Source organism: Hypanus sabinus, chromosome 16 (assembly GCF_030144855.1).
Source record: "Hypanus sabinus isolate sHypSab1 chromosome 16, sHypSab1.hap1, whole genome shotgun sequence".
NCBI classification, from domain to species: domain Eukaryota; kingdom Metazoa; phylum Chordata; class Chondrichthyes; order Myliobatiformes; family Dasyatidae; genus Hypanus; species Hypanus sabinus.
In genome coordinates this window covers 89634612-89660944 of record NC_082721.1, presented here as the reverse complement: position 1 = coordinate 89660944, position 26333 = coordinate 89634612, and the positions used below count along the sequence as shown (strand labels likewise).

Sequence of the window (26333 nt, the reverse complement as noted above, 5' to 3'; positions counted from 1 at the left end):
TCCCAACTAGATAACTCCATCCTGAGCTTTTTGGGCCAACAACTCACGCAAAATTAGCTTGTGCATTCAGAGGCTTTACTTCATCCTCTGTTGAAAGCTAGAGTGAAATAGTTACCATCGACTTTAGGTAATATGTTAGGACAGTTTAGACCATCCATATCTGGGAGCGGTGGAAGCTTCTCATCCTTGAGCTCTATGTCATACCGAGGAAGAAATGTGGGAACAGGGTCTTTTGGTGGGATTTCTAAATCTGTCTTTAGTTCCGGTGGCCTCAGTGCATCAGGATATGGTGGATCAAGCTTTAGTGCATCAGGATATGGTGGATCAAGCTTTAGTGCATCAGGAGTTGGTAGATCAAGCTTTAGTGGAGCAGGATTTAGTGGATCAAACTTTAGTGGAAGCTCTTCCTTAAGCAGTAAGTCAGGAGGCATCATTAGTGATGAGAAAGAGACCATGATTAACCTGAACAACAGGCTGTCCAGTTATCTGGAGCAGGTGAAGACCCTGGAGAAATCAAACACAGAGCTGGAATTGCAGCTTAAAGAATTCCAAGTGGGCTCAGCTTTGAAAACGATTAACTATTCTGCCTATGATGAAATAATCAAGCCCCTGAGAGAACAGGTAAGAGGTAACTTCTGTAAGAACACAAGCATAACTGTATTTTCCTTTTATATGTTTAATATGTTTATTTTGTGGGGAGGTGAGATGGACATTTACTGGAGAAATGTCTTACTTACTTTTGTTGTTCTGCTTAGTTCACTGATGCTGTTCTGAAGTGCACTTCTTGACATATCAATAATTCTCAACTTGTTCCAGAATTGGTATAGAACTTAAGTTGTTCAGAATGTGCAACTTTTTGCCCAGAGCTCAGGATAAGGAATAAAAGAGGGGGGAGGGGCTGATAAATTGCCAGCAGATCAGGAAACAAGATTGAAGGTCTTACACTGAATGTTTGTTTATAAGGAGAGAATTGAACTTCAGAAGATTCACTGAGCATGTTCAACTGGTTCAGACCCATAAGCAAAATGGATACAAGTCTAGAGAACTATTTTGAAATCTACACTACTTTAGTTTCGAATTTAGGTTGGTAAGTCAGGCATAAAGGGACTTTCATTTGATACAGAGGCAACATTTTATTGAACAGGATGACAGGATGACAGTTGATAAGTTTTAATTGTTGCTTATATTTGCATTGCTGAAAGGTGATCTGTTACTTAATATCTCAGTTTTTTTTCTACGCAATGACAACTCTACTGTTTTAAACTATTTCTGAAGTTGAACCCTATCTCTGCAAGCAGACCAGCTGTTCATTAATGATTCCATTGGCTGGTTGTTCAATTGTGTGATAACGTTTTTATATGCAGAACCTTAAGACAAAAGACATGCATAAGAGCAGAATGAGGCCACTCAGCCCATCATATCTTGTCTGCCATTCAATTATGCATTCATTTATTGGGTGATTGAGACACAGAACAAAACAGGCCTTTCCAGCCCTTCGAGCTGCACCATCCAACAACCCTAGCCTGATCACAAGACAATTTACAATAACCAATTAACCTCCCAACCGGTATGTCTTCAGATTGTGGGAGAAAACCGAGGAAATGCATATGGTCACAAAGAGCAGGTATGAACTCCTTACAGGCAGTGGCAGGATATGGCTGATATATTATCCCTCTGAACCCCATTCTCCTTCCTTCTTCCCATAATCTTTGATATCCTTACTAATTAAGAACCTATCAACCTCAACTTCAAATATACCAATGACTTGGAACCCACAGACATCTGTGAAATGAATTCCACAGATACACCACCCTCTGGCCAGAAAAATATCTCCTCATCCCTGGTCTAAAGGTATGTCCCTCTATTCTGAGACTGCCTTCTGATCATAGACTTCCCACTATTGGAAACACTCTCTCCACTTCCTCTATATTGGGGCCTTTCAAAAGTTTTCAATGAGAACCCCCCCCACCTTCATTCTTCTAATCTAAACTCTAACAAATACAGGCCCTGAGCCATCAAACACTCTTCATATGTTAACTTTTTCATTCCTGGGACAGCATTGAAGAGGTATTTTGGACCCTCTCCAATGCTGCCACATCCTTTCTTAAATAAAGGGCACACAATTGCACACAATAACAAAACAGACCAGAACTTGGAAACTTGGAATCCTTCCTTATTCTGACTGAAGGACAATAAGTTTATAAACAATGTGCCCTTCCCTGATGGCACAGTGTCACCCATTTGAGAAACCTTCTCAGGTTTAGCACAGACATCCTGGGTGGTAGTGGCCACTTTATTAGGTACATCTGCACACCAGCTTGTTAATGCTAATATCTAATCAGCAAGTCATGTGGCAGAAATTCTATGCATAAAAATATGCTGACATAGTCAAGAGGTTTTGTCAGACAAAACATCAGAATGGGGGAAAATGTGATCTAGGTGACTTTGGCTATGGAATGATTATTGGTGCCAGAGAGGGTCGATTGAACATCTCAGAAACTACTTATTTCCTAGGGTTTTCACTTTCAACAATCTCTAGACTTTACAGAGAATGGTGCAAAAGTAAAAACAAGCATCTAGTGTGGCAGTTCTGTTAGCGAACATGCCTTGTTAACAAGAGAGGTCAGAGGAGAATGGCCAAACTGGTTCAAACTGACAGGAAGGTGACAATTACTCAAATAACCACATGTTACAACTGTGGTGTGCAGAGGAGAATCTCTGAATGCACAACACATTGAATCTTGAAGTGGATGGGCTACAGCGGCAGAAGTCCACACCGGGTTTCACTCCTAATAAAGTGGACACAGAGTGTAGATCATTAGGTATGATGTCATGCATGGGTGATGTGGAGCAGGCTTTTATAATGGAGACACTGTTGAATATTTGAACTGGTGTACACCCTTAGCACCAGAGTTTAATGCACCTTGGGGGTCACTATTCCAAACACCAATGAGGACGGCACCTTATGGATCATAACAATTCAACTACATGTCTTGCACACCTAAGAGGTAACTCACTGTGATTTTGTTCTTCAGATTTTGCAGATTCACCTCGGAAATGCACGGCTGGCTCTGGACCTTGACAATGCAACTCTGGCAGCAAGAGACTTCCAAACTAAGTGTGTGAGCTATTTCTTGACTTCTCCAGAATTACTTTTTAAAGTTCAAGCCTTTCAAAAATCATGTGGGTATCATTAACAAAAGCAACATTTAGTCCCTATTCTTAATTGCTGGGAGTGTGGCCATTGAAATAGATAATAGGAAAATTAGACCTTTCTGATAATCACTAAACATATAATTTGCTGCTTAATATGTATGCAATGTTCTTTCAGCTACCCCGCTCTTTCTGATAAAAATTAATTTAATTTATGCTTTTCTTGTGAGTGTCACTTATACAGTGCCTGTGATGCTGCTGCAAGTAAGCTTTTCATTACACTTGTGTACAGATGTACTCGTGCTTCTGACAATCAATACAGCTAGAACTTTTGCAAGTTAATGATGTATCCTTCTGCTTGAACAGTTGCTGTAGTGAAGGGTCTTTTAGACTGCTGTTACCACTCATTACCACTCAACAAGTCAGGCAGAATCTATGGAGTAAGAAATGGATTTAATCATAACACCAGAAGACTGAGGAGCAGAATTACACTATCCAGCCTACTGAATCTGCTGACAAGTTAATTCAGAACCCCAACTCCAAAGTCACTGTAGATCTCATACATCTTATCCTTCTAGCTCAGACTACCATGAGGAACATTGTCAAATGCCTTAAAGAAAGCTCATGTTGATAATGCCCACTGCACCACCTTCATTAGTCACCTTTACTACCCTCCTCACAACCTTGATCAAATCTAGAAGGTGCAATGCCTTTTGAATTGTGTTTAAATCCTATCCCTGAGAATCTTCTGCATTGGCTTTGAAGCCACTGATGACAGTGAACACTTCATGTCTGCAGACTTTGTCAGCACCGGGAAAGAGTTCTCATTAAAAGTTTCAGATCTGAAATATTAACTTTGTTGTTGCTTCTCATATGTTGTTAGAGAGCTTCGATATTTTGTTTTTATTTCAGATTTCTAGCATCTGCAGTTCTTTTTCGATATTCTCTGTATGGTAATTACGTTATTGGGTTAGTAATTCAGAAACCTGGAGTAATTTAGAAAAAGGGGCACAGTAGTTGTGAAGTTTAATTTGTTAGTTAAATAAATCTGCAAGTAAAAGGGAAGTGTCAACATTACATTAGATTCACCAATCTTCTTGAAGAAATTTGTTGATCTGGTCTAAATGACTTGAGATCCCTGGCAATGAGTTTCTCTTTCAGCTGTGGTCTAAAAACACAAACAAGTGGGTCCATTCAAGAAAAGTTCAAAGTTCAAAGTAAATTTATTATCAAAGTATGTATATGTCACCATATACAATCCTGAGATTCATTTTCTTATGGGCATTTCAATAAATGTTTAATAAGACAATAAACATAATAGAATCAATGAAAGACTGCTCCAAATGGGTTTTCAACCAATGTGCAAAAGACAACAAACTTCGTAAATACAAAAAGAGATAAATAATAGTAATAAATAATTAAGAAATAAACATGAAGAACATGAGATGAAATGTTCTTGAAAGGGAGTCCTTAGGTTGTAGAAACAGTTCAATGATCCTGTGTTTCAGGAACATGATGGTTGAGCAGTTTTCACTGTTCCTGAACCTGGCGGTGTGAGTCCTCAGGCTCTTGTACCTTTGCCTTTATGGCAGCAGTGAGAAGAGAGCATCACCTGGGTGGTGGGGACCATGATGATGGATGCTGCTTTCCTGCAACAATACTCTGTGCAGATGTGCTCATTGGTGGGGAGAGCTTTACCTGTGATGGACTGGGTCATATCCACTACTTTTTGTAGGAATTTCCATTCAAGGGCATAAGTGTTTCCAAACCAGGTTGTGATGCAGCCAGTCAATATACACTCCACTGCACTACACATCTGTAGAAGTTTCTTTAAGTTTTAGATATCATGCCTAAGGAAACAGAGGTGCTGTCTTGCTTTCTTCGTAATTACACTTATATGTTGGTCCCTGGACAGGTTCTCAGAAATTATAACACTGAGGAATTTCAAAGTTGCTGATCCTCTCCACCTCTAATCCTCTGATGAGGTCTAGCTCATAGACCACTGGTTTCCTTCTCCTGAAATCAATAAACAGCACCCTGGTTTTGCTGACATTGAGCAAGAGGTTGTTGTTGTAGCACCACTCAACCAGATTTTCAGTCTCTCTCCCATATGCATCTCAGCTCTAAGTCATCAAGGACCAACTAAATATGAACAATTAATGCCAGCCCTACTAGGAATATGTACACTCACTGTTTACACACACACACACATATATACAAAATGTGTGCTGTTGACCTGAGCCTGTGTGAACTTTCATATTATAATGGAATTGTAATCACTTCCCAGCTATAAGTGTCCTGATGCAGAAATACCTGATTATAAAATCAATTTCTTCTGCATGTATTGCTATCGCAGTGTAAATCAGTTAAGGATAAGACATAGGAGCAGAATTACATCATACAGCCCATCGAGTCTGCTCCACCATTCATCATGGCTGATTTATTATTCCTCTCAACCCCCTTTCTCCTGTCTTCTCCCAAAAGATCCCTTAATGTTCTTACCAATTAAGAACCTATCAAGCTCTGCTTTAAATTCACATAATGACTTGGCTTCCACAGTCATCTGTGGCAAAGAAGTTCATAGGTAAACTACCCTTTCCCAAAAGAAATTCCTCCTCATCTCTGTTCTAAAGGGACATTCTTTATATGGAATCTGTACCCTCTTGTCCACTTAAGGAAACATCCTTTCCACATCATTTCTTATGGGATAATAGTAAGACTAACAGTGTAATAAATTATTAATACATATTTACCTTTAAAATAATTTTTGTCTATATTTGAGCCTCAATCGATATTGAACTATAATTCCCTCATAATGTACAAGTTTGTTATTTTGAGCCCTTTGCTTTTATATTTCACGTTCAATTTAAACAACTTCCTTATTTTATACATCTTCAAATTAGATATGAAAATGAGTTAAACACCAGACTGTCTGTGGAAGCTGATATTGCTGATCTCAAAGCAATAAAGGATGAATATATTTGCAATTGCAAAGACTTGGAAAGTGACCTAACTAGCGCCCAGGATGAGCTGGTGTATTTGAAGAAGGATCATGAGGAGGTAAGGTTGTCTTCACCTTTGGCAGTGGCCTCTTTCTCTCTAAGGACCATGATGTCGGCAAGAAAAATGTTCCAAAGTGCTGTATTAATGCCAATCTAATTGAAAGATACATTTATTAGAAAAACTAATTTTTAACAACTTTATACTGTGTTAAAATTGAAATTAGGTTTGCTATCACTGACCTATGTTCCAAAATTTGTTGTTTTGCAGCACGTACTGTGCAAGACATAAAAATGAATATATAAGTTAACAATATTTAAATAAATAGTGCAAAAGATGATTCATAAGGTATTGTTCACAGGGTCATGGGCCATTCAGAAATCTGATAGTGGAAGGGAAGAAGCTTTTCTTAAAAGATACAAAAGCCTGAAAACATGTACCAGCAGGTTCAAGGACAGCTTCTATCCTGCCATTATAAGACAATTGAATGGTTCTTTAGTGTGATAAGATGCACTCTAGATTTCACAATTTACCAGATCATATTTTGAACCATATTGTCTACCTGCTCTGCATTTTACCTGTCTGCAACACTCATTCTATATTCTAGTTTTGTTTTCCTCTGTATTGCCATGAAATTTGTTGTTTTGTGGCAGCAATACAGTGCAATACACAAAAAACTATAAATTACAATAAGATACATATAATAAAAATTAAATAAGTAGTGCGAAAAGAGAACTAGAATAGTACAGTATTGATCATGGGTTCATTGATCAGAAATCTGATGGTGGTGTTAAAGAAGTTGTTCATAAAACATTGAGAGCACGTCTACTGGCTTTTGTATCTCCTCCTTGATGGTAGCAATGAGAAGAGGGCATGTCCAGGGTGGTGAGAATCACCTTGATGCTGCAGAAGCTAGTACCCATGACTGAGCTGGCTGAGTTTGCAACCTACTGCAGATTTTTCTGATCCTGTGCAGTGGCCCCTCCATACCAGATGGTGATTCAACCAGTTAGAAAACTCGCCACAGTACATCTGTAGAAATGTGCAAATTTCTTTGGTGACAAAGACAACAATATTGAGATTGTTTGAAAGATCTGTGACCTTGATGGTCCAACTGTGTCCTCTACTCTCTGCATTCCTGCACCTTGAAATTGCAGTACCAGGCCATGATACAAGTCAGATTACTGTGAACAGTATAACTGTAGAACTGTTCCTTAGGGCATCTGGTGACACGTTATTGAGTATCTGGATTGGAAAGTAGATGAACTTCATCAAAGTCTTTATTTCATTACTGGCAGAGAGTAGAGACTACAGCCCATCTGTAAGGAGCAATGTTGCAGGACAGCAACAGCGTTATTGAGGATGCCCAGCATCCAGTGCATGCTCTCTTCTTGCTGCTGCCATCAGGAAGAAGGTACAGGAGGCTCAGGTGCCAGGCCACTACATTCAGGAACAGTTATTGCCCTTCAACTGTTAGGCATTAGGGCGAACTGGGGGGATAACTTCTTACCCCAACACTGAACTGATTCCACACACTATGGACTCACTTTCAAGGATTCTACAACTCAATATCTATTATTTGTTTATTATTATCATTTTACTTTTTTCTTGTATTTGCACAATTTGTTATTATTTGCACATTGGTTGTTTGTCCATCTTTATTATGTGCAGTTTTTCATTGATTCTATTGTGTATCTACTGTGAATATCTACATGAAAATGAATCTCAACTTAGTAAATGGGAGAGATATTGAATTGTGTAAGGTGTGGGAAACAAGTAAGGAAGTTATGGAACCTATGACAATTAAAGAGGTGGAGGTACTGGTGCTTTTAAGAAATTTAAAAGTGGATAAATCTCCGGGTCCTGACAAGATATTCCCCAGGACCTTGAGGGAAATTTGTGTAGAAATAGCAGGAGCTCTGACGGAGATCTTTAATATGTCATTAGAAACGGGGATTGCGCCGGAGGATTGGCGTATTGCTCATGTGGTTCCATTGTTTAAAAAGGGTTCTAGAAGGAAGCCTAGCAATTATAGACCTGTCAGTTTGACATCAGTGGTGGGTAAATTAATGGAAAGTATTCTTAGAGATAGTATTTATAATTATCTGGATAGACGGGATCTGATTAGAAGTAGCCAGCATGGATTTGTGCGTGGAAGGTCATGTTTGACAAACCTTATTGAATTTTTTGAAGAAGTTACGAGGAATGTTGACGAGGGTAAGGCAGTGGATGTAGTCTATATGGACTTCAGCAAAGCCTTTGACAAAGTTCCACATGGAAGGTTAGTTAAGAAGGTTTAGTCGTTAGGTATTAATGCTGGAGTAATAAAATGGATTCAACAGTGGCTAGATGGGAGATGCCAGAGAGTAGTGGTGGATAATTGTTTATCAGGATGGAGGCCGGTGACTAGCGGGGTGCCTCAGGGATCTGTTTTGGGCCCAATGTTGTTTGTAATATACATAAATGATCTGGATGATGGGGTGGTAAATTGGATTAGTAAGTATGCCGATGATACTAAGGTAGGAGGTGTTGTGGATAATGAGGTGGATTTTCAAAGCTTGCAGGGAGATTTATGCCGGTTAGAAGAATGGGCTGAATGTTGGCAGATGGAGTTTAATGCTAAGAAGTGTGAGGTTCTACATTTTGGCAGGAATAATCCAAATAGAACATACAGAGTAAATGGTAGGGCATTGAGGAATGCAGAGGAACAGAGAGATCTAGGAATAACTGTGCATTGTTCCCTGAAAGTGGAGTCTCATGTAGATAGGGTGGTGCAGAGGGCTTTTGGAACGCTGGCCTTTATAAATCAAAGCATTGAGTACAGAAGTTGGGATGTAATGCTAAAGTTGTACAAGGCATTGGTAAGGCCAAATTTGGAATATTGTGTGCAGTTCTGGTCACCGAATTATAGGAAAGTTATCAATAAATTAGAGAGAGTGCAGAGACGATTTACTAGGATGTTACCTGGGTTTCAGCAATTAAGTTACAGAGAAAGGTTGAACAAGTTAGGTCTCTATTCATTGGAGTGTAGAAGGTTGAGGGGGGATTTGATCGAGGTATTTAAAATTTTGAGAGGGATAGATAGAGTTGACGTGAACAGGCTGTTTCCATTGAGAGTAGGGGAGATTCAAACTAGAGGACATGATTTGAGAGTTAGGGGGCAGAAGTTTAAGGGAAACACGAGGGGGTATTTCTTTACTCAGAGAGTGATAGCTGTGTGGAATGGGCTTCCTGTAGAAGTAGTAGAGGCCAGTTCAGTTGTGTCATTTAAGGTAAAATTGGATAGGTATATGGACAGGAAAGGAGTGGAGGGTTATGGGCTGAGTGCGGGTAGGTGGGACTAGGTGAGATTAAGGGTTCGGCATGGACTAGGAGGGCCAAGATGGCCTGTTTCCGTGCTGTGATTGTTATATGGTTATATGTTATATGGTTATATGTATACTTTGATTTACTTTGGATTTCTTTTGAATTTTGCAATGTTGTGAATATCTAGCTGGAGAAAATGGCAATGAGTTTGTAATTTTCATTTTTATAGCAATTGGTTGAGTTGAAAAAACATATTACTGGGACTGTTAGTGTGAATGTGGAAGCTGCTTCTTCTCCTGACGTGACCAAGGCACTGGAAGAATTGCGACTAAATTATGAAGCCATGTGCAAGAAGAACAAAGAGAATCTAGACAACTGGCTTGCTGCTGAGGTGAGTTTGCTTTTTCTGTATTTCTGCCTTAGAGACTTCTTGAGTGAATGATTTGAAACCTACCTGCTGGAATGAAATAATAAAACCAATAGAGCAGGTATCTGTTCTATAGATATCTGTTCTATCAATAGAGAGGAACCAAGCAGTACTGGTGGGAGAAAAGGACTTACGTTAGCGCAGTTCCCTACTCCTACCCCACCCACCAACAGATTGTCACTCCAAATTCCAGCATCTTTGATCCCTTGTTATAGAGCCTTGTTATAGAAAAATACAGGTCAGATACAGTCCATGCTGACTACAGTGCCTCCCCAGCTAGTCACAATGTCCTTTGATTGGCTCATATCCCTCTAAACCATGCCCTTCCACGTAAATGTCAAAGTGCTTCTTAAATGGTAGTATTTTACCAGCCTCAACCACTTTGTCTGGCAGCTCATTCCATCTACTCACCCACTTTCTGCATGAAAACATTGCCCCTCAGGTCCCTTTTACATTTTTCTTTTTTCATGCTAAACATATGCCTCTGGTTTTGGATGCCCCTAAGGAAAAGGCTGTTGCCATAGACCTGCCTATGCATCTCATAAATTTAAATGGTTCTATAAAGTCGCTACCCAGTGCCATGATGCCCCTTGCCAGCAAAACCTATAACTGTATAACACCATCTGGATTAACTACAGGACTCCTATTGCTTCCAAGTGACTCCAGGCTATTGACATATCGCAATACAACTCTATAGAGGTAATGAGGGTGAAATTTGGACTTATTAAATTTGACAAGTCTTGGCATCTGAGAAATCTCTTGAAGTATTGCAATGTCCATCTTAACAACTATACTTAGAGGACACTTTATTCAGTACCTCCTGGACATCATAAAATGGTCACTGAGTGTATGTGTTTGTGGTCTTCTGCTGCTATAGCAAGCTATATCATTCAGAGATGCTCATTATCTTCTTATCACACTATTCTAATGTGTGATAATTTGATTTAATGTCACCTTCCTGTCAGATTGAACCAGTCTGGCCATTCTCTTCTGACCTCTCTCTTTATCTCTCTTTTCACCCATAGAACTGCTGCTCACTGGATGTTTTTTTTTATTTTTCTTACTGTTGTGTGTGAAAATCTCAGGAGATCAACAGATTTTGAGATATTCAAACCATCCCGTCTGGCACCTACAATCATTCCACAATCAAAGTCACTTAGATCACATTTCTTACCCTTTCTGATGTTTGGTCTGAACAACAACTGAACCTCTTGTCCATGTCTGTTTACTTTTATGCATTGAGTTGCTGCCATATGATTGACTGATTAGATATTTGCATTAATAAGCAGCGGTACAGGTGTATTTAATAAAGATGCCACTGAGTTCATGTCTGATTCATGACCAATGGAAATAGCTAAGTACAACAGATTCTGCAGATGCAGACATTCAGAGCAACACACACAAAATGCTGGAGGAACTCAATGCTTCAAATAGCAACAATGGAGAAGAATAAACAGCTGATGTTTCAGGTTGAGACCCTTCATCAGGAATGGAAAAAAAAGAGAAGAAGACAAAATAAGAATATGGGGGTGGTGAGGGAGTACAAGCTGACAAGTGATTGGTGATGCCAGGTGAAGGGAAAAGTGAGTGAGTGAGTGAGGGGGATGAACTGATAAGCTGGGGGGGGGGGGGGGTTGATATTTGGAAAAGGCAAAGGGCTGAAGAAGAAGGAATCTGATAGGAGAGGACTATGGACCAATAAAGAAAGGGAAGGAGGAGGAGTAACAGAGGAGATGATAGGTAGGTGAAGAGAAGAGAAGAGAAAGGGTAAGAGGAAAGCCAGAATGGGGGATGAAAAAAGAGAGAAGATGAAGGAGAAGCAAATACTAGAAGTTAGAGAATTTACTATTCATGTCATTAAGTTAGAGGGTTACCCAGATGGAATATGAAGTGCTGCTCATCCTACCTGAGAGTGGCTTCATCATGACAGTAGAAGAGGACATGGACTGACATGTCAGAATGGGAATGGGAAGTAGAATTTAAATGAGTGGCCACTGAAAAATCCTGTTATTGTGGCAGCCAATCTGAAGGTGCTCAATGAAGCAGACCCCCCCTCCCCCATCTACTTTGAGTCTCACTAACACAGAGGAGGAAATAATTAAATGTATGCAGACTGATTTCGCAACAATCTGGGAAGTATTTGAGATAAGAGAACAGTTGACATTTTGTTATTGTATGATTGACCAGAGTTTTGATTTTATAAAGGATTTGTCATTTTTTATGCATCCTTCCCTCTAATACAAGATCGAAACACAAACGATTCAAAAGGTTCAAGTGAGTGAGGCAGCAGAAAGCACAAAAGTGCAGCTGAAGGAACTACGTCAACAATGTCAGACTCTTCAGGCTGAGTATGACTCTCTGTTAAGTGCGGTAAGTAAAATAGTGATTTAGTTTCAGCAAAAGGCTAGTAAGTTTCTCAATAATTGCTGACAAATTCACTAGACATAATATTGGGTTATAACCTGAACAGTAAGACACACTTTGAACTTTGAACTCATTCATTTAGTTATGACAATAAGGACAGAAGCCGTTCAGTTCTTGCTATTTCTCCAACAATGCAATTTCCTCTTCCTTTATCTCTCTGCACCCTCATAAATTATTCTGTCTTGCATACCCATCAATCCTCCTTTGATTATTTTGTTACATACCTACACTAAAGAATAATTTACCTACCATAACATTTTTGTGATGTGAAAGGATCAAACTTGACCTTGGAGCTGTGAGGCAGCAGCACTGTTATAATACAGGAGGCAAAGAATAACAATGAATTCCCTGGCCACAAGTTTTCCAAATTCTCATCTTCATTTTAAATTCTGCACATTATCACCTGCATCTGAAATTGATTTGACAGCAGATGAATTTCAGAAAAAGCCAACTTGTTCTTTTCTGTAACATACTGAGGGTAAGTTTCAGAAAGTTGAGTTCGAATTAGAGTCTGTCGATATATGAGTTCTATTTTACTTGTCTGGGTGGTGGACCAGTCGATCATGAAACCCTCTGGCTTAGGGTGTCTCTTTCCATCCAGTCACCAATAGGAAAACTGATGCTTCATCTTAAGGAACCTTCATACGTTGAAGGGAAAATGAGAGTGATGTTAAAACCTCAATGTTCTGCTACATGTACAGTGATCCATACAGTATGCACACAGTATGCATACAGTGATTGATGGTCTAGATCCCATGACATAATGAATGGGCACAAGCCAATGACTGAAATGAATGAATTTCTAGACAATCCCACAATATCATTGACCAATCTCTTGAAAGACCAGTAGAATAAAACTCTATTTTTCTCCCTTTTCCCATCAATTCTGCAGAACCTCTCTTTAGAAAATAGCATTGCAGAAATTAATGAGTCATATGCCAATCAACTTAATGGTATAAAGATGACCATTTCTAAACTTCAAATGGAGTTAACCGATATGAGGAATGATATTATTAATAAAGCGAAAACATATGAAGAGCTGATCAACAAAAAGATGCAACTTGAGAAGGAAATTGAAGCCTACAGAACTCTCCTGCAAGGCAGCAGTAACAGGTTTGTGGCTTTTAAGGTCATTGACACTTCATATTTCCCATAGTAGTTCACCAATTAAATAATAGAAATTGAGATCCAGACACCTAGACAAAAGATCCATTGAAAATGAAATCAAACTGGCCACTGCAGTTGGAAAATTTAAATTAATATTTTGTAACACTCAGCACCAGGAAACAATTAACATTTCAGGTCAAAGAACCTTCATCAGAACTAATCACCTGATGGTGGAACTCCAACATGAACCATTGATTGTTTCTCCTTCCATTGTTTCTTTCTGAGCTTCTGAGAGGTTCCAACTTCTTTGATTTTCTGCTTCAGATTTCTGACACATGCAATTTTTTTCTTTTATTGATCAGCTTACAAAAGGAAAGATGCTTCAGGTAAAAGAGAATGACATAAATGAATAAAAAAGAAATGGGACTAGAATTAGGGTTAGTGGCGATATGGTGATGCAAACCTTTCTCAAGGCTAAGGAGTCAAAGCAAATTTATTTTTGTTGTTTTTCAGAGCAGTACTGTGTTGTTCTCTTGGCTCCAGTACCATATATTTTTACAAGAGACTGGCCCCATTGAATCCTTTTGCCAATAAGAATAAAAATCAATTACCAGTAGACAATAGACAATAGACAATAGGTGCAGAAGTAGACCATTCGGCCCCTCGAGTCTGCACCGCCATTCTGAGATCATGGCTGATCATTCACTATCAATACCCAGTCCCTGCCTTGTCCCCATATCCCTTGATTTCCCTATCCATCAGATATCTATCTAGCTCCTTCTTGAAAGCATTCAGAGAATTGGCCTCCACCGTCTTCCAAGGCAGTGCATTCCACACCTCCACAACTCTCTGGGAGAAGAAGCTCTTCCTCAACTCTGTTTTAAATAACTGACCTCTTATTCTCAATCCATGCCCTCTGGTACTGGACTCTCCCAACATCTGGAACATATTTCCTGCTTCAATCCTATCAAATCCTTTAATTATCTTAAACGTTTCATTCAGATCCTCTCTCAATCTCCTCAATTCCAGCATGTACAAGCCCAATCTCTCCAATCTCTCTGCATAAGACAGCCCTGCCATCCCAGGAATCAACCTAGTGAATCTACGCTGCACTTCCTCAATTTCCAGAATGTCCTTCCTTAAACCTGGAGACCAAAACTGTACACAATATTCCAGGTGTGGTCTCACCAGGGCCCTGTACAAATGCAAAAGGACATCCTTGCTCTTGTACTCAATTCCCCTTGTAACAAAGGCCAACATTCCATTTGCCCTCTTCACTGCCTGTTGCACTTGCTCATTCACCTTCATTGACTGGTGAACTAGGACTCCTAGGTCTCTTTGCATTTCTCCCTTACCTAACTCTACACCGTTCAGACAATACTCTGCCCTCTGCTTCCTGCTTCCAAAGTGGATAACTTCACATTTATTCACATTAAATGACATCTGCCAAGTATCTGCCCACTCACCCAGCCTATCCAAGTCTCCCTGTATTCTCCTAACGTCCTCTTCGCATGTCACACTGCCACCCAATTTAGTAATGTCAGCAAACTTGCTGATATAGTTTTCAATGCCCTCATCTAAATCATTGACATAAATCGTAAAGAGCTGTGGTCCCAATACAGAGCCCTGTGGTACCCCACTAGTCACCTCCAGCCAGTCCGAGAAACACCCATTCACTGCTACCCTTTGCTTTCTATCTGCCAACCAGTTTTCTATCCATGTTGAAACCCTGTCCCCAATGCCATGAGCTCTGATTTTACTCACCAATCTCCTATGTGGCACCTTATCGAATGCCTTCTGAAAATCTAGGTACACAACATCCACTGGCTTACCCTCGTCTAACATCCTTGTTACACCCTCAAAAAACTCCAACAGATTAGTCAAGCATGATTTGCCCTTGGTAAATCCATGCTGGCTCGGCCTAATCCTATTTCTGCCATCTAGATGTGCCACTATTTCGTCCTTAATAATGGACTCAAGCATCTTCCCCACGACTGACGTTAGGCTAACAGGGCGATAGTTCTCCGTTTTCTCCTTCCCTCCCTTCTTGAAAAGTGGGATAACATTAGCCACTCTAGCTGCAGAAGTATGAAAACAAACCAACACATGAGCGGCATTCATTTGACAGGATGTGAAGGTCCAAGAGAGACTGATGAAATATTTATTGGATTGACTCTGGGGACAAGGAATTCCAGTCATTGAATTAGATTAGGATTAGAAGCTAACGTTCTTTCCTTCTTTCCTGGTAGAGATTAGACAGAGTGACAGCAATCATGGTGCATTTTAGATAAGGCTGTTCCAATTAGACCATAAGACCATAGGAATTAGAACTTTTGACCTATTGAGTCTCCTCTGCCATTTCATTATGGCTGATCTATTTCCCTCTCAGCCACAAACCGTTGCTTTCTCCCTGTATCCGTTCATGCTCTGACTAGTCAAGAATCTAACAACCTCTGCCTTAAATATACCCAGTGACTTGACCTCCACAACTACCTGTGGCAATAAATTAACCACCCTCTGGAAAAGAAATTTCTCTTAACCTCCATCCCCCTATTCTGAGGCTGCGTGCACTAGTCTTAGACTTTCCCATCATAGGAAATATCTGTTTATCTACCATATTGAGGCCTTTCAACATTCAATAGGTTTCAGTGTGAACACCCTTTATTCTTCTGCATTCTAGTGAGTGCAGGTGCAGAGCCATCAAACACCCCACATGTGACAAGCATGAATCCAAGAATCATTTTTGTGAACCTCCTTTGAACTCTCTCCAATGTCGGCACATCCCTTCCTAGACAAGAGGCCAAAACTGCTCACAATGCTCCATGTGAGGCCTCACCAGTGTTTTATAAAGTCTCAGTATTACATCCTTGCTTTTATATTCTAGTCCACTTAAAATGAATATTAACATTGCATTTGCCTTCCTCACCACCGACTCAGCCTGCAAATTAACCTTTAGGGAACTCTTCATGACAACTTCCAAGTCCCTTTGCACCTTAGGTTTCAGAATTTCTCTCCATTTAAAAATTGTCTACCCTTTTATCTCTTCTAGCAAAGTGTGTGACCATACACTTCCAACCATTGTATACTATCTGCCAATTCTTTGCTCATTCTCCTCATCTGTCTAAGTCCTTTTGTAGCCTCTCTCCTTCCTCAGTACTCCCAACCGCTCCACCTATCTTCTTATGATCAGCAAACTTGGCCACAAAGCCATCAATTCCATCATCCAAGTCATTGACATATAACATAAAAAAGAAGTGTCCCCAGCACAGACTTCTGTGAATACCACTAGTCACCAGCAGTCATCCAGAAAAGGCTTCCTTTATTCCCATTCTTTGCCTCCCGCCAATCAGCCACTGCTTTATCCAAGCAAGAATCTTTCCTGTAATATCATGAACTCTTAACTGGTTAAGCAGCCTTGTGTGTCAGCTTGTCAAAGACCTTGTGAAAATCCAAGTACGCAACATCCACTGCTTCACCTTTGTCTATCCTGCCCTTTTCCATCTCCCATTGTAATTTGCAGACCACATCATTCCAACAGTTTTGAGATCTGTATATAGCTCCCATTAGGGTATTTTTACTCTTGCTCTTCTTTATCTCTACTGACAAGTTAAGTATTTTATTGATACCGAAGGAAATTATAGAGTCACAGCAGCATTACAAGTTCACAGATATACAAATATAAAAATATTATAATACCTTCTGATCCTATGTCGCTTCTTTCTAATATGATTTCATTTTTTACCAACAGAGCTAGGCCATCCTTTCTGCCCATCTGCCTGTCCATTCACTACAATGTGCATTCTTGGACTTTAAGTACCCAGCTATAACCTTCTTTCAGCCACAATTCAGTGATTCCCACAATGTGATACATGCCAATCTGTAACTAAATTAACAAATATTTCAAGGACATGGTGACACAAGTTTAAAATTTCTAGGCAAAAATTGTGCAATAGATGCAATGAAAAATATCTTTACATGAACATGGTTCCAATCAGGAATTCACTGCTCACAGTGTGGTGAAAAAAGAATCATTTATACCTTTGAAATGAATGAAATTAGATTGGTACTGTAGAGAGAATAATTTTCAGAGGATTGTTTTATTAGGAGACATCTGGGATCTAACTATGCTGTAACAATTCTATTATTCAGTTCTAATCTGAGGATCCACTGCAGAATATGCCATAATCAGATTCTACTGTTGGGTGAAATAAAAAAAAATGTTAGTTTTTAAGTCAAGAACATCGGAGATTTTAATGATTTTAACAGCTAGAGTGTTTGTCAGAACTCAAACTAACTGCCTTCAAGTAAAAGGAACTTAAACCATCTCACCAGTGACACCAAACTCGCACAACATGGTTGACCATTTATTACCGCTGGATGCTTTATAATTAATCTGTTTTGCGTCTTGTTACAGCATTAGTATTACAGGTGGAGAAGAGACATCTGGAGTAACCACAACCATAACTAAGACTGGTGAGCATTTAGTTAAAATAAAATATTTCTTGCATGGTATGCTGTCACAAAGTACTTTTTCTCCTGTAGAGGAATCATCCATTTTCTGGAGGTTCTGCTCACTAAATATGTCTAACCCTAGACACTCCTCTGTTCCTCCAACTCCAAAATGGTTTTGTTAAGCAGTTGCTTGAAATGATTCCTATCATTTAAATAGCGTCACAACACTATGGTTTGACAGATTTCAGGTCCTCTGCAATTCCTAATCCCATACTCATCCCAGTTTATCACCTTTTCTCTTTCTAATTCTGTTTGCCTATCACCCATATACTCCAACCACTGGTTTCACTTACTCCACTGCTGCCGTCTGCCCACCCTACCTCCCTTAACTGGTTCCACGCTCCACCTTCATCTGTTATCAGATTCCATCATCTGCAGCCCACCTAATGCCTCCCAGCCTCTGTCACTATTTACACTCTCCCATCCTCCATTTCCTCACCTGGATCTGCCCACCACTTGCTAGCTCTTGCTTCACACCTTCCCTTCACCTCTTTCAACCACCTATATCTGCCCTCAGTTTCAGACCAGATAATATGTAATGACCTGAAACAGCAACTATCTGTCTCCCTCCACAGTTGCTGCGTTCCTCTAGAGTTTTTCACTCTAGACTCCATTATCAGCCATCTCACCAAAATGCATCACTGCTACCAAATTAATTCTATTTCATACTTTCTGCCTTTTTAATAAGTCCTTCATCACTATCTCAGGGAGTTAAGAAGCGAGTTAGCTGCAACATTTTGTAGCTAACAGCAATTCAGAATCAGAATCAGGTTAATTATCACCAGCATATGTTGTGAAATTTGTTAATTTAGCAACAGCAGTTCAATGCAATAGATAATATAGAAGAATCAATCAATCAATCAATCAATCAATTACAGTATGTTTATTGGAGATTAAACATCGTGCAAAAACAGAAATACAGATAGACAGACATACTTTATTGATTCTGAGGGAAACTGGGGTTTTGTTACAGCCACGCCAACCAAATATGGTGTAGAAATATTGCCATATAAAACCCATAAATAATTAAATAATAATAAGTTAATCATGCCAAGTGGAAATAAGTCCAGGACCAGCCTATTGGCTCAGGGTGTCTGACACTCTGAGGGAGGAGTTGTAAAGTTTGATGGCCACAGGCAGGAATGACTTCCTATGACACTCTATGTTACATCTCAGTGGAATGAGTCTCTGGCTGAATGTACTCCTGTGCCTAACCAGTACATTATGGAGTGGATGGGAGACGTTGTCCAAGATGGCATGCAACTTGGACAGCATCTTCTTTTCAGATACCACCATCAGAGAGTCCAGTTCCACCCACACAACATCACTGGCCTTACGAATGAGTTTGTTGGTTCTGTTGGTGTCTGCTGCCCCAGTACACAACAGCAAACATGATAGCACTGGCCACCACAGACTCATAGAACATCCTCGACATCGTCCAGCAGATGTTAAAGGTTAAAGGAATATATATTGAAAAAATGAGGTAGTGCTCACAGGTTCAATGTCCAATGTCCATTTTCTTTTAAAAAGTACTTCTTTCCAAGAGATTGTGGAAGGAATGCATGGAATGTTTTACAAGTGCAAATGCTTCTGACCATTGGATGCAGGTTTACCTGTCTTGCTTCTTCATGGTTTGTAATAACTTATTTGTTTTTTCCAGAAACAATAAAACGTACATATTAGCAACTTTCCAAAAGATGTATTGCAACGTTGGTATGAGCTTGGTGAAACATTCTGCTTCCATTTGGACAAAAGGCTTTGTTATTCCTCTATGTTGCAGCTTTTTCATTTCTTATGTACTCACTGACTTCTTCTGATGTGTAATGGCATGTATTTCTCGTTTTACTTTGGTTGGTAGCTTATATTCATTGTTATAGCTCTAACTCAGCAATGGACAATTGCTTGTGATGGCAGTGGTGGGGGATGTCGAGGCAATAAAATCAGTAAAACATTTAACAGCATTCGCTGTTATGTGCATATATTTATTTATCAAAAATTACCATCTATGTGGTGTCTTTAAAGATGTAAAATGTCCCTTGGAGATGTATCAAACTAAATTGACAACAAGCCAGGAAGATGCCAAAACATTTTATATTAAAAGAACTTCCTTAAAGGAGAGGAGAGAGTTCAAGAGATTAGGGCTTTACTAAATGAAAGTATAGCCAACAACGATAGAGAACTATAAGCAAATATGAGGAGTATGGAGGTTCAGAGAGTTCAAGACAACAGAGATGGAGTGGAAGAGAATACGTACATAGAACATAGAACAGTTGAGTACAGGCCCCTTGGCCCATGACGTTGTGCTGAACCAATTAAATGCTTAACTAAACTAATCCCTTCCACCTACAAAATGTCCATATCCATTCATTTTTTACACGTTCATAGAACATAGAATATGGAACACTAAAGCTAACCCTATTCCTGATGCGTATAGTCCCTTTGGCCCACAATGTTGTACCAACCTGTTGACCTACTCCAAGATCAATCAACCCCTCCATCCTACATAGTCCTCAATCTAAGAGTTTTTTAGATGTCTCTAATGTCTCTAATCTCAGAGGTTAAGATGCGTAGGTGTGCAGATGCTTAGATTCAGAACTGGCTTGTGCATAGAACACAGAGGGTAATGGTTGAAGGGACTCATTTGAACTGCAGGTCTGTAATTAGTCAGGTTCCACAGAGATTAGTGATGGGACCTTTAGAGTTTGTAATGTATATAAAAAACCTGGATGAAAAAATAGATTGATGGGTTAATAAATTTGCAGATAATACCAAGATTGGTGGAGTTGTGGATAATGTAGAAAACAGGCAAAGAATACAACAGATAAGGGTTGAGAAATGGCAGATGGAGTGTTGCACCTCGGTATCTCCTTGAAAGTGGCTACACAGGTTGATAAGCTGGTAAGAAGGCTTATGGAATGTCTAGTTGAGGCACTGAGTTCAAAAGTCAAGAGGTTATATTGCAACTTAATAAAACTCTGGTGAGGCCACACCTGGAGTATCACATACAATTCTGGTCACCCCTCTATAGGAAGGATGTTGAGGCTTTGGAGAGAGTGCAGAAGAGGTTTGCCAGGATGCTTGCCTGGTTTAGAGGGCATATACTATCACAAAAGGCTGGATAAATTTGGTTTGTTTTCTCTGGAGCATCATAGGCTTAGGGGAGATTTGATAGAGGTTTAGAAGATTGTGAGATATAAACAGAGTGGCAGAAAGTATCTGCTTCCCATGGTTGAAATGTGTAATACCAGAGGGCATAATTTGAAGGTGAGGAGAATAGGTTCAATGGGAATGTGAGAAGTAAGTTATTTTGCTCAGAGTGTGGTTGATGCCTGAAATGTGCTGTCTTGTATGGTGGTAGAGGCAAATACATTAGAAGCTTTTAAGAGACATTTTGTTAGACACATGGATGTAAAGAAGACGGAGGAATATGGACATGGTGTAGGTAGGAGGGATTAGTATTTACAGTGATGCTAGAAAGTTTGTCAAACCCCATAGAATTTTCTCTGGTTCTGCATATTGGATCATTTTTCTCAATGAATAAATGAATGAGTATAATGTTTTTGTGTTGTTTATTTCTTTGAGTTTTCTTTATTGAGTTTTAGGACTTAGGTAAAGATCTGATCACATTTTAGGTATATTTATTCAGAAACAGAGGAAGTTCTATGGTGTTCATAAACTTTCTAGCACCACTGTAGGTGCTATTGAATTGCTTTTTAGCTGGTTCAGCACAACATTGTGGGCTGAATGGCCTATTCCAGTGCTGTACTCTCCTAACATTCTAACATCCGTCTCTACCACCATACAGTGTGTTTAATGCACCAACCTCTCACTTTAAATAACTTACCTTACACATCCCTCCCCAATACTTTCCTCCAGTCACCTTAAAATCACGTGCCCTTGGTAATAGTCCTGCTGAAGGGTCTCGGCCCAAAACGTCGACTGCACTCTTTTCCATAGATGCTGCCTGGCCTGCTGAGTTCCTCCAGCATTTTGTGTGTGTTGCAACAACATTGAAACATGAGTTGTAGAGGCCTTGAAAAGTGAACCTGTACATCGTGGAATCAGTTTGGAGTTCTTTTGAGTGAAATTATCCATGCTGGTTCAGGAGCCTAATTGTTACAGGCTAATAATTGCTTCTGAACCTAATAGTGTGGGACCTAACGCTCCTGAATTCATTGCCCAATGATAACGGCAAGAAGAGAGCATGATCTGGATGGTGGGTGGTCCTTCATGCTTTCTTGTGACAGCGATACATGTAGGTGTGCTCAATGGTGGGGCAGGCTTTGCTGGTGATGAATCCAGCTGTATCAAATTTCAAAGTTCAAAGTAAATTTATTATCAAAGTACTTCTACGTCACCATATATAATCCAGAAACGCATTTTCTTGTGGGCATTCTCAATAAATTCATAATAGAATCAATGAAAGGCCGCATCTACTTGGGCAGTCAATTAGTGTGCAAAAGACACAAAGTATGCAAAAAGAAAGAAATTGTAATAATAAATAAATAAGCAAAAAATATTGAGATCATGAAATCAAGAATCATTAAAAGTGAGTCCATAGGTTGTCAGAATATTTTAATGATGAAGTGAAGTTGAATGAAATTGTCATGTTTGGTTGATGAGCCTCATGGTTAAGCAGTAATAATTATTCCTGAACCTGATGATGTGAGTCCTGAGGTTCCTGAAATTCTTCCTGATGGCAGCAGTGAGTAGGAAGCAGGATCTGGGTGGTAGGGGTCCCTGAGGATGGATGCTCCTTCTCTGCAACAATGTTCCATTCCTCTGATCTGGCCCTCAGCAGTTTGTGGATCTCATGGTTCATCCAGATGTCTGATTGGTGAAGACATCTGAATATCTTTGTGAGAACACATTTGTCTACAACTATTTGAACAAAGTCTGTGACAGTCATGGTGTATTCATTGAGATCCACAGATGAATCCTTGAACATGGCTGAGTCCACCAACTGAAAATAATCCTAAAGCCATTGTTCTCTCTCCCACAACCACCTCTTTGTTGTCCTACGCTAGAGCTTTATTCTTTAGCCTCTGCCTGCATGCAGGTAGGAGAAGGACAGCCAATTGATCCAACTTACTAAATGAGCCTGGGCATTAATCAGTAGGCATTCTTTATCTGAGCACAACAGTGGTATAGTGTGTTGGGACCTCTGATGCTACAGGTTATATCTAATGGTAATTGGGCAGAGTTTTCTTCAAACAAGCCTAATTGAAATCTCCAACTATGATTTGAAATGCGTTGGGATGGACGGCTTCTTATATGGAGATGATATCATGAGGTATCTCAAGCACTTGATTATAGTCACTCACTGGTGGCATGTGAACTTGAGTCAGGATTATAGAGGAGAACTCCTCAGGTGAGTAGAACATGTATCATTTGACCATTAGGTGTTCAAGGTCACAAGTTTGACAAAACTGCCACATCAGAGCACCACTGAGAGGTTATCATGAAGCACACACCTCCACTTTTTCCTTTTCCAAATCAGCAGTTCGATATATTCTATGAATCATGAAGCTTTTGGATCTGAACACCATATCTGGCTTGCTGGGAGAAAGCCATAGAATACAACAATCCCTCATTTCCCTTTGATGCAGCAATCTTATCCTCAGGTCTCAATTTTGTTCTCCAGCAGCTGCCCATTTGCTAGCAAGATGCTAGGTAGACAAGACCTCACCCTTCTGTGTTTCAGCCTGGCTTGGAGGTCACCTCCCCGCCCCCCTCATGCCTTGTTTTCAGTCATATAACCATATAACCATATAACAATCACAGCACGGAAACAGGCCATCTTGGCCCTCCTAGTCCGTGCCGAACCCTTAATCTCACCTAGTCCCACCTACCCGCACTCAGCCCATAACCCTCCACTCCTTTCCTGTCCATATACCTATCCAATTTTACCTTAAATGACACAACTGAACTGGCCTCTACTACTTCTACAGGAAGCTCATTCCACACAGCTATCACTCTTTGAGTAAAGAAATACCCCCTTGTGTTTCCCTTAAACTTCAGCCCCCTAACTCTCAAATCATGTCCTCTAGTTTGAATCTCCCCTACTCTCAATGGAAACAGCCTGTTCACGTCAACTCTATCTATCCCTCTCAAAATTTTAAATACCTCGATCAAATCCCCCCTCAACCTTCTACGCTCCAATGAATAGAGACCTAACTTGTTCAACCTTTCTCTGTAACTTAATTGCTGAAACCCAGGTAACATCCTAGTAAATCGTCTCTGCACTCTCTCTAATTTATTGATAACTTTCCTATAATTCGGTGACCAGAACTGCACACAATATTCCAAATTTGGCCTTACCAATGCCTTGTACAACTTTAGCATTACATCCCAACTTCTGTACTCAATGCTTTGATTTATAAAGGCCAGCGTTCCAAAAGCCCTCTTCACCACCCTATCTACATGAGACTCCACTTTCAGGGAACTATGCACTGTTATTCCTAGATCTCTCTGTTCCTCTGCATTCCTCAATGCCCTACCATTTACTCTGTATGTTCTATTTGGATTATTCCTGCCAAAATGTAGAACCTCACACTTCTCAGCATTAAACTCCATCTGCCAACATTCAGCCCATTCTTCTAACCGGCATAAATCTCCCTGCAAGCTTTGAAAATCCACCTCATTATCCACAACACCTCCTACCTTAGTATCATCGGCATACTTACTAATCCAATTTACCACCCCATCATCCAGATCATTTATGTATATTACAAACAACATTGGGCCCAAAACAGATCCCTGAGGAACCCCGCTAGTCACCGGCCTCCATCCCGATAAACAATTATCCACCACTACTCTCTGGCATCTCCCATCTAGCCACTGTTGAATCCATTTTATTACTCCAGCATTAATACCTAACGACTGAACCTTCTTAACTAACCTTCCATGTGGAACTTTGTCAAAGGCTTTGCTGAAGTCCATATAGACTACATCCACTGCCTTACCCTTGTCAACATTCCTCGTAACTTCTTCAAAAAATTCAATAAGGTTTGTCAAACATGACCTTCCACGCACAAATCCATGCTGGCTACTTCTAATCAGATCCTGCCTATCCAGATAATTATAAATACTATCTCTAAGAATACTTTCCATTAATTTACCCACCACTGATGTCAAACTGACAGGTCTATAATTGCTAGGCTTCCTTCTAGAACCCTTTTTAAACAATGGAACCACATGAGCAATACGCCAATCCTCCGGCACAATCCCCGTTTCTAATGACATATTAAAGATCTCCGTCAGAGCTCCTGCTATTTCTACACAAACTTCCCTCAAGGTCCTGGGGAATATCCTGTCAGGACCCGGAGATTTATCCACTTTTAAATTTCTTAAAAGCGCCAGTACCTCCACCTCTTTAATTGTCATAGGTTCCATAACTTCCTTACTTGTTTCCCACACCTTACACAATTCAATATCCTTCTCCTTAGTGAATACCGAAGAGAAGAAATCATTCAAAATCTCTCCCATCTCCTTCGGTTCCACACATAGCTGACCACTCTGATTCTCTAAGGGGCCAATTTTATCCCTCACTATCCTCTTGCTTTTAATATAACTGTAGAAACCTTTCGGATTTACTTTCACCTTATTTGCCAAACCAACCTCGTATCTTCTTTTAGCTTTTCTAATCTCTTTCTTAAGATTCCTTTTACATTCTTTATATTCCTCGAGCAATTCCTTTACTCCATGCTGCCTATATCTATTGTAGACATCCCTCTTTTTCTGAACCAAATTTCTAATATCCCTTGAAAACCATGGTGCTCTCAAACCTTTAACCTTTCCTTTCACCCTAACAGGAACATAAAGATTCTGTACCCTCATAATTTCACCCTTAAATGACCTCCATTTCTCTATTACATCCTTCCCATAAAACAACTTGACCCAATCCACTCTCTCTAAATCCCTTCGCATCCCCTCAAAGTTAGCCTTTCTCCAATCAAAAATCTCAACTCTAGGTCCAGTCCTGTCCTTCTCCATAATTATATTGAAGCTAATGCTATTGTGATCACTGGACCCGAAGTGCTCCCCAACACATACATCTGTCAGCTGACCTATCGCATTCCCTAACAGGAGATCCAACACTGCCCCATCTCTAGTCGGTACTTCTATGTATTGTTGCAAAAAACTATCCTGCACACATTTCACAAACTCTAAACCATCCAGCCCTTTTACAGAATGAGCTTCCCAGTCTACGTGTGGAAAATTAAAATCTCCCACAATCACCACCTTGTGTTTACTACAAATATCTGCTATCTCCTTACACATTTGCTCTTCCAACTCAGGCATCCCATTAGGTGGCTTATAATACACTCCTATCAGTGTTACTGCACCTTTCCCATTCTTCAATTCCACCCAAATGGCCTCCCTAGAGGAGCTCTCTAATCTA

At 39.9% G+C, this 26333-nt stretch overlaps 1 protein-coding gene across 1 annotated transcript; it reads left to right on the top strand.

Annotated features, from left to right (window-relative positions):
* Positions 1–20523, top strand: LOC132405888 (keratin, type I cytoskeletal 10-like). The gene is made up of 8 exons (XM_059990872.1): positions 1–621; positions 3036–3118; positions 6057–6213; positions 9689–9850; positions 12131–12256; positions 13203–13423; positions 17832–17890; positions 19590–20523. Exons 1-8 carry the CDS (start codon positions 133–135, stop codon positions 19610–19612), a joined length of 1320 nt encoding a protein of 439 aa, XP_059846855.1. The 5' UTR covers positions 1–132; the 3' UTR covers positions 19613–20523.
* Positions 20524–26333: the final 5810 nt, after the last annotated feature.

Bases quoted from the DNA above. Each gene is read 5' to 3' on its own strand.
- LOC132405888 (XM_059990872.1), top strand. From the start codon at position 133: ATGTTAGGACAGTTTAGACCATCCATATCTGGGAGCGGTGGAAGCTTC. The intron at 622-3,035 runs GTAAGAGGTAAC...TTTGTTCTTCAG, and splicing joins TCAAGCCCCTGAGAGAACAG to ATTTTGCAGATTCACCTCGG. The intron at 9,851-12,130 runs GTGAGTTTGCTT...CTCTAATACAAG, and splicing joins ACAACTGGCTTGCTGCTGAG to ATCGAAACACAAACGATTCA.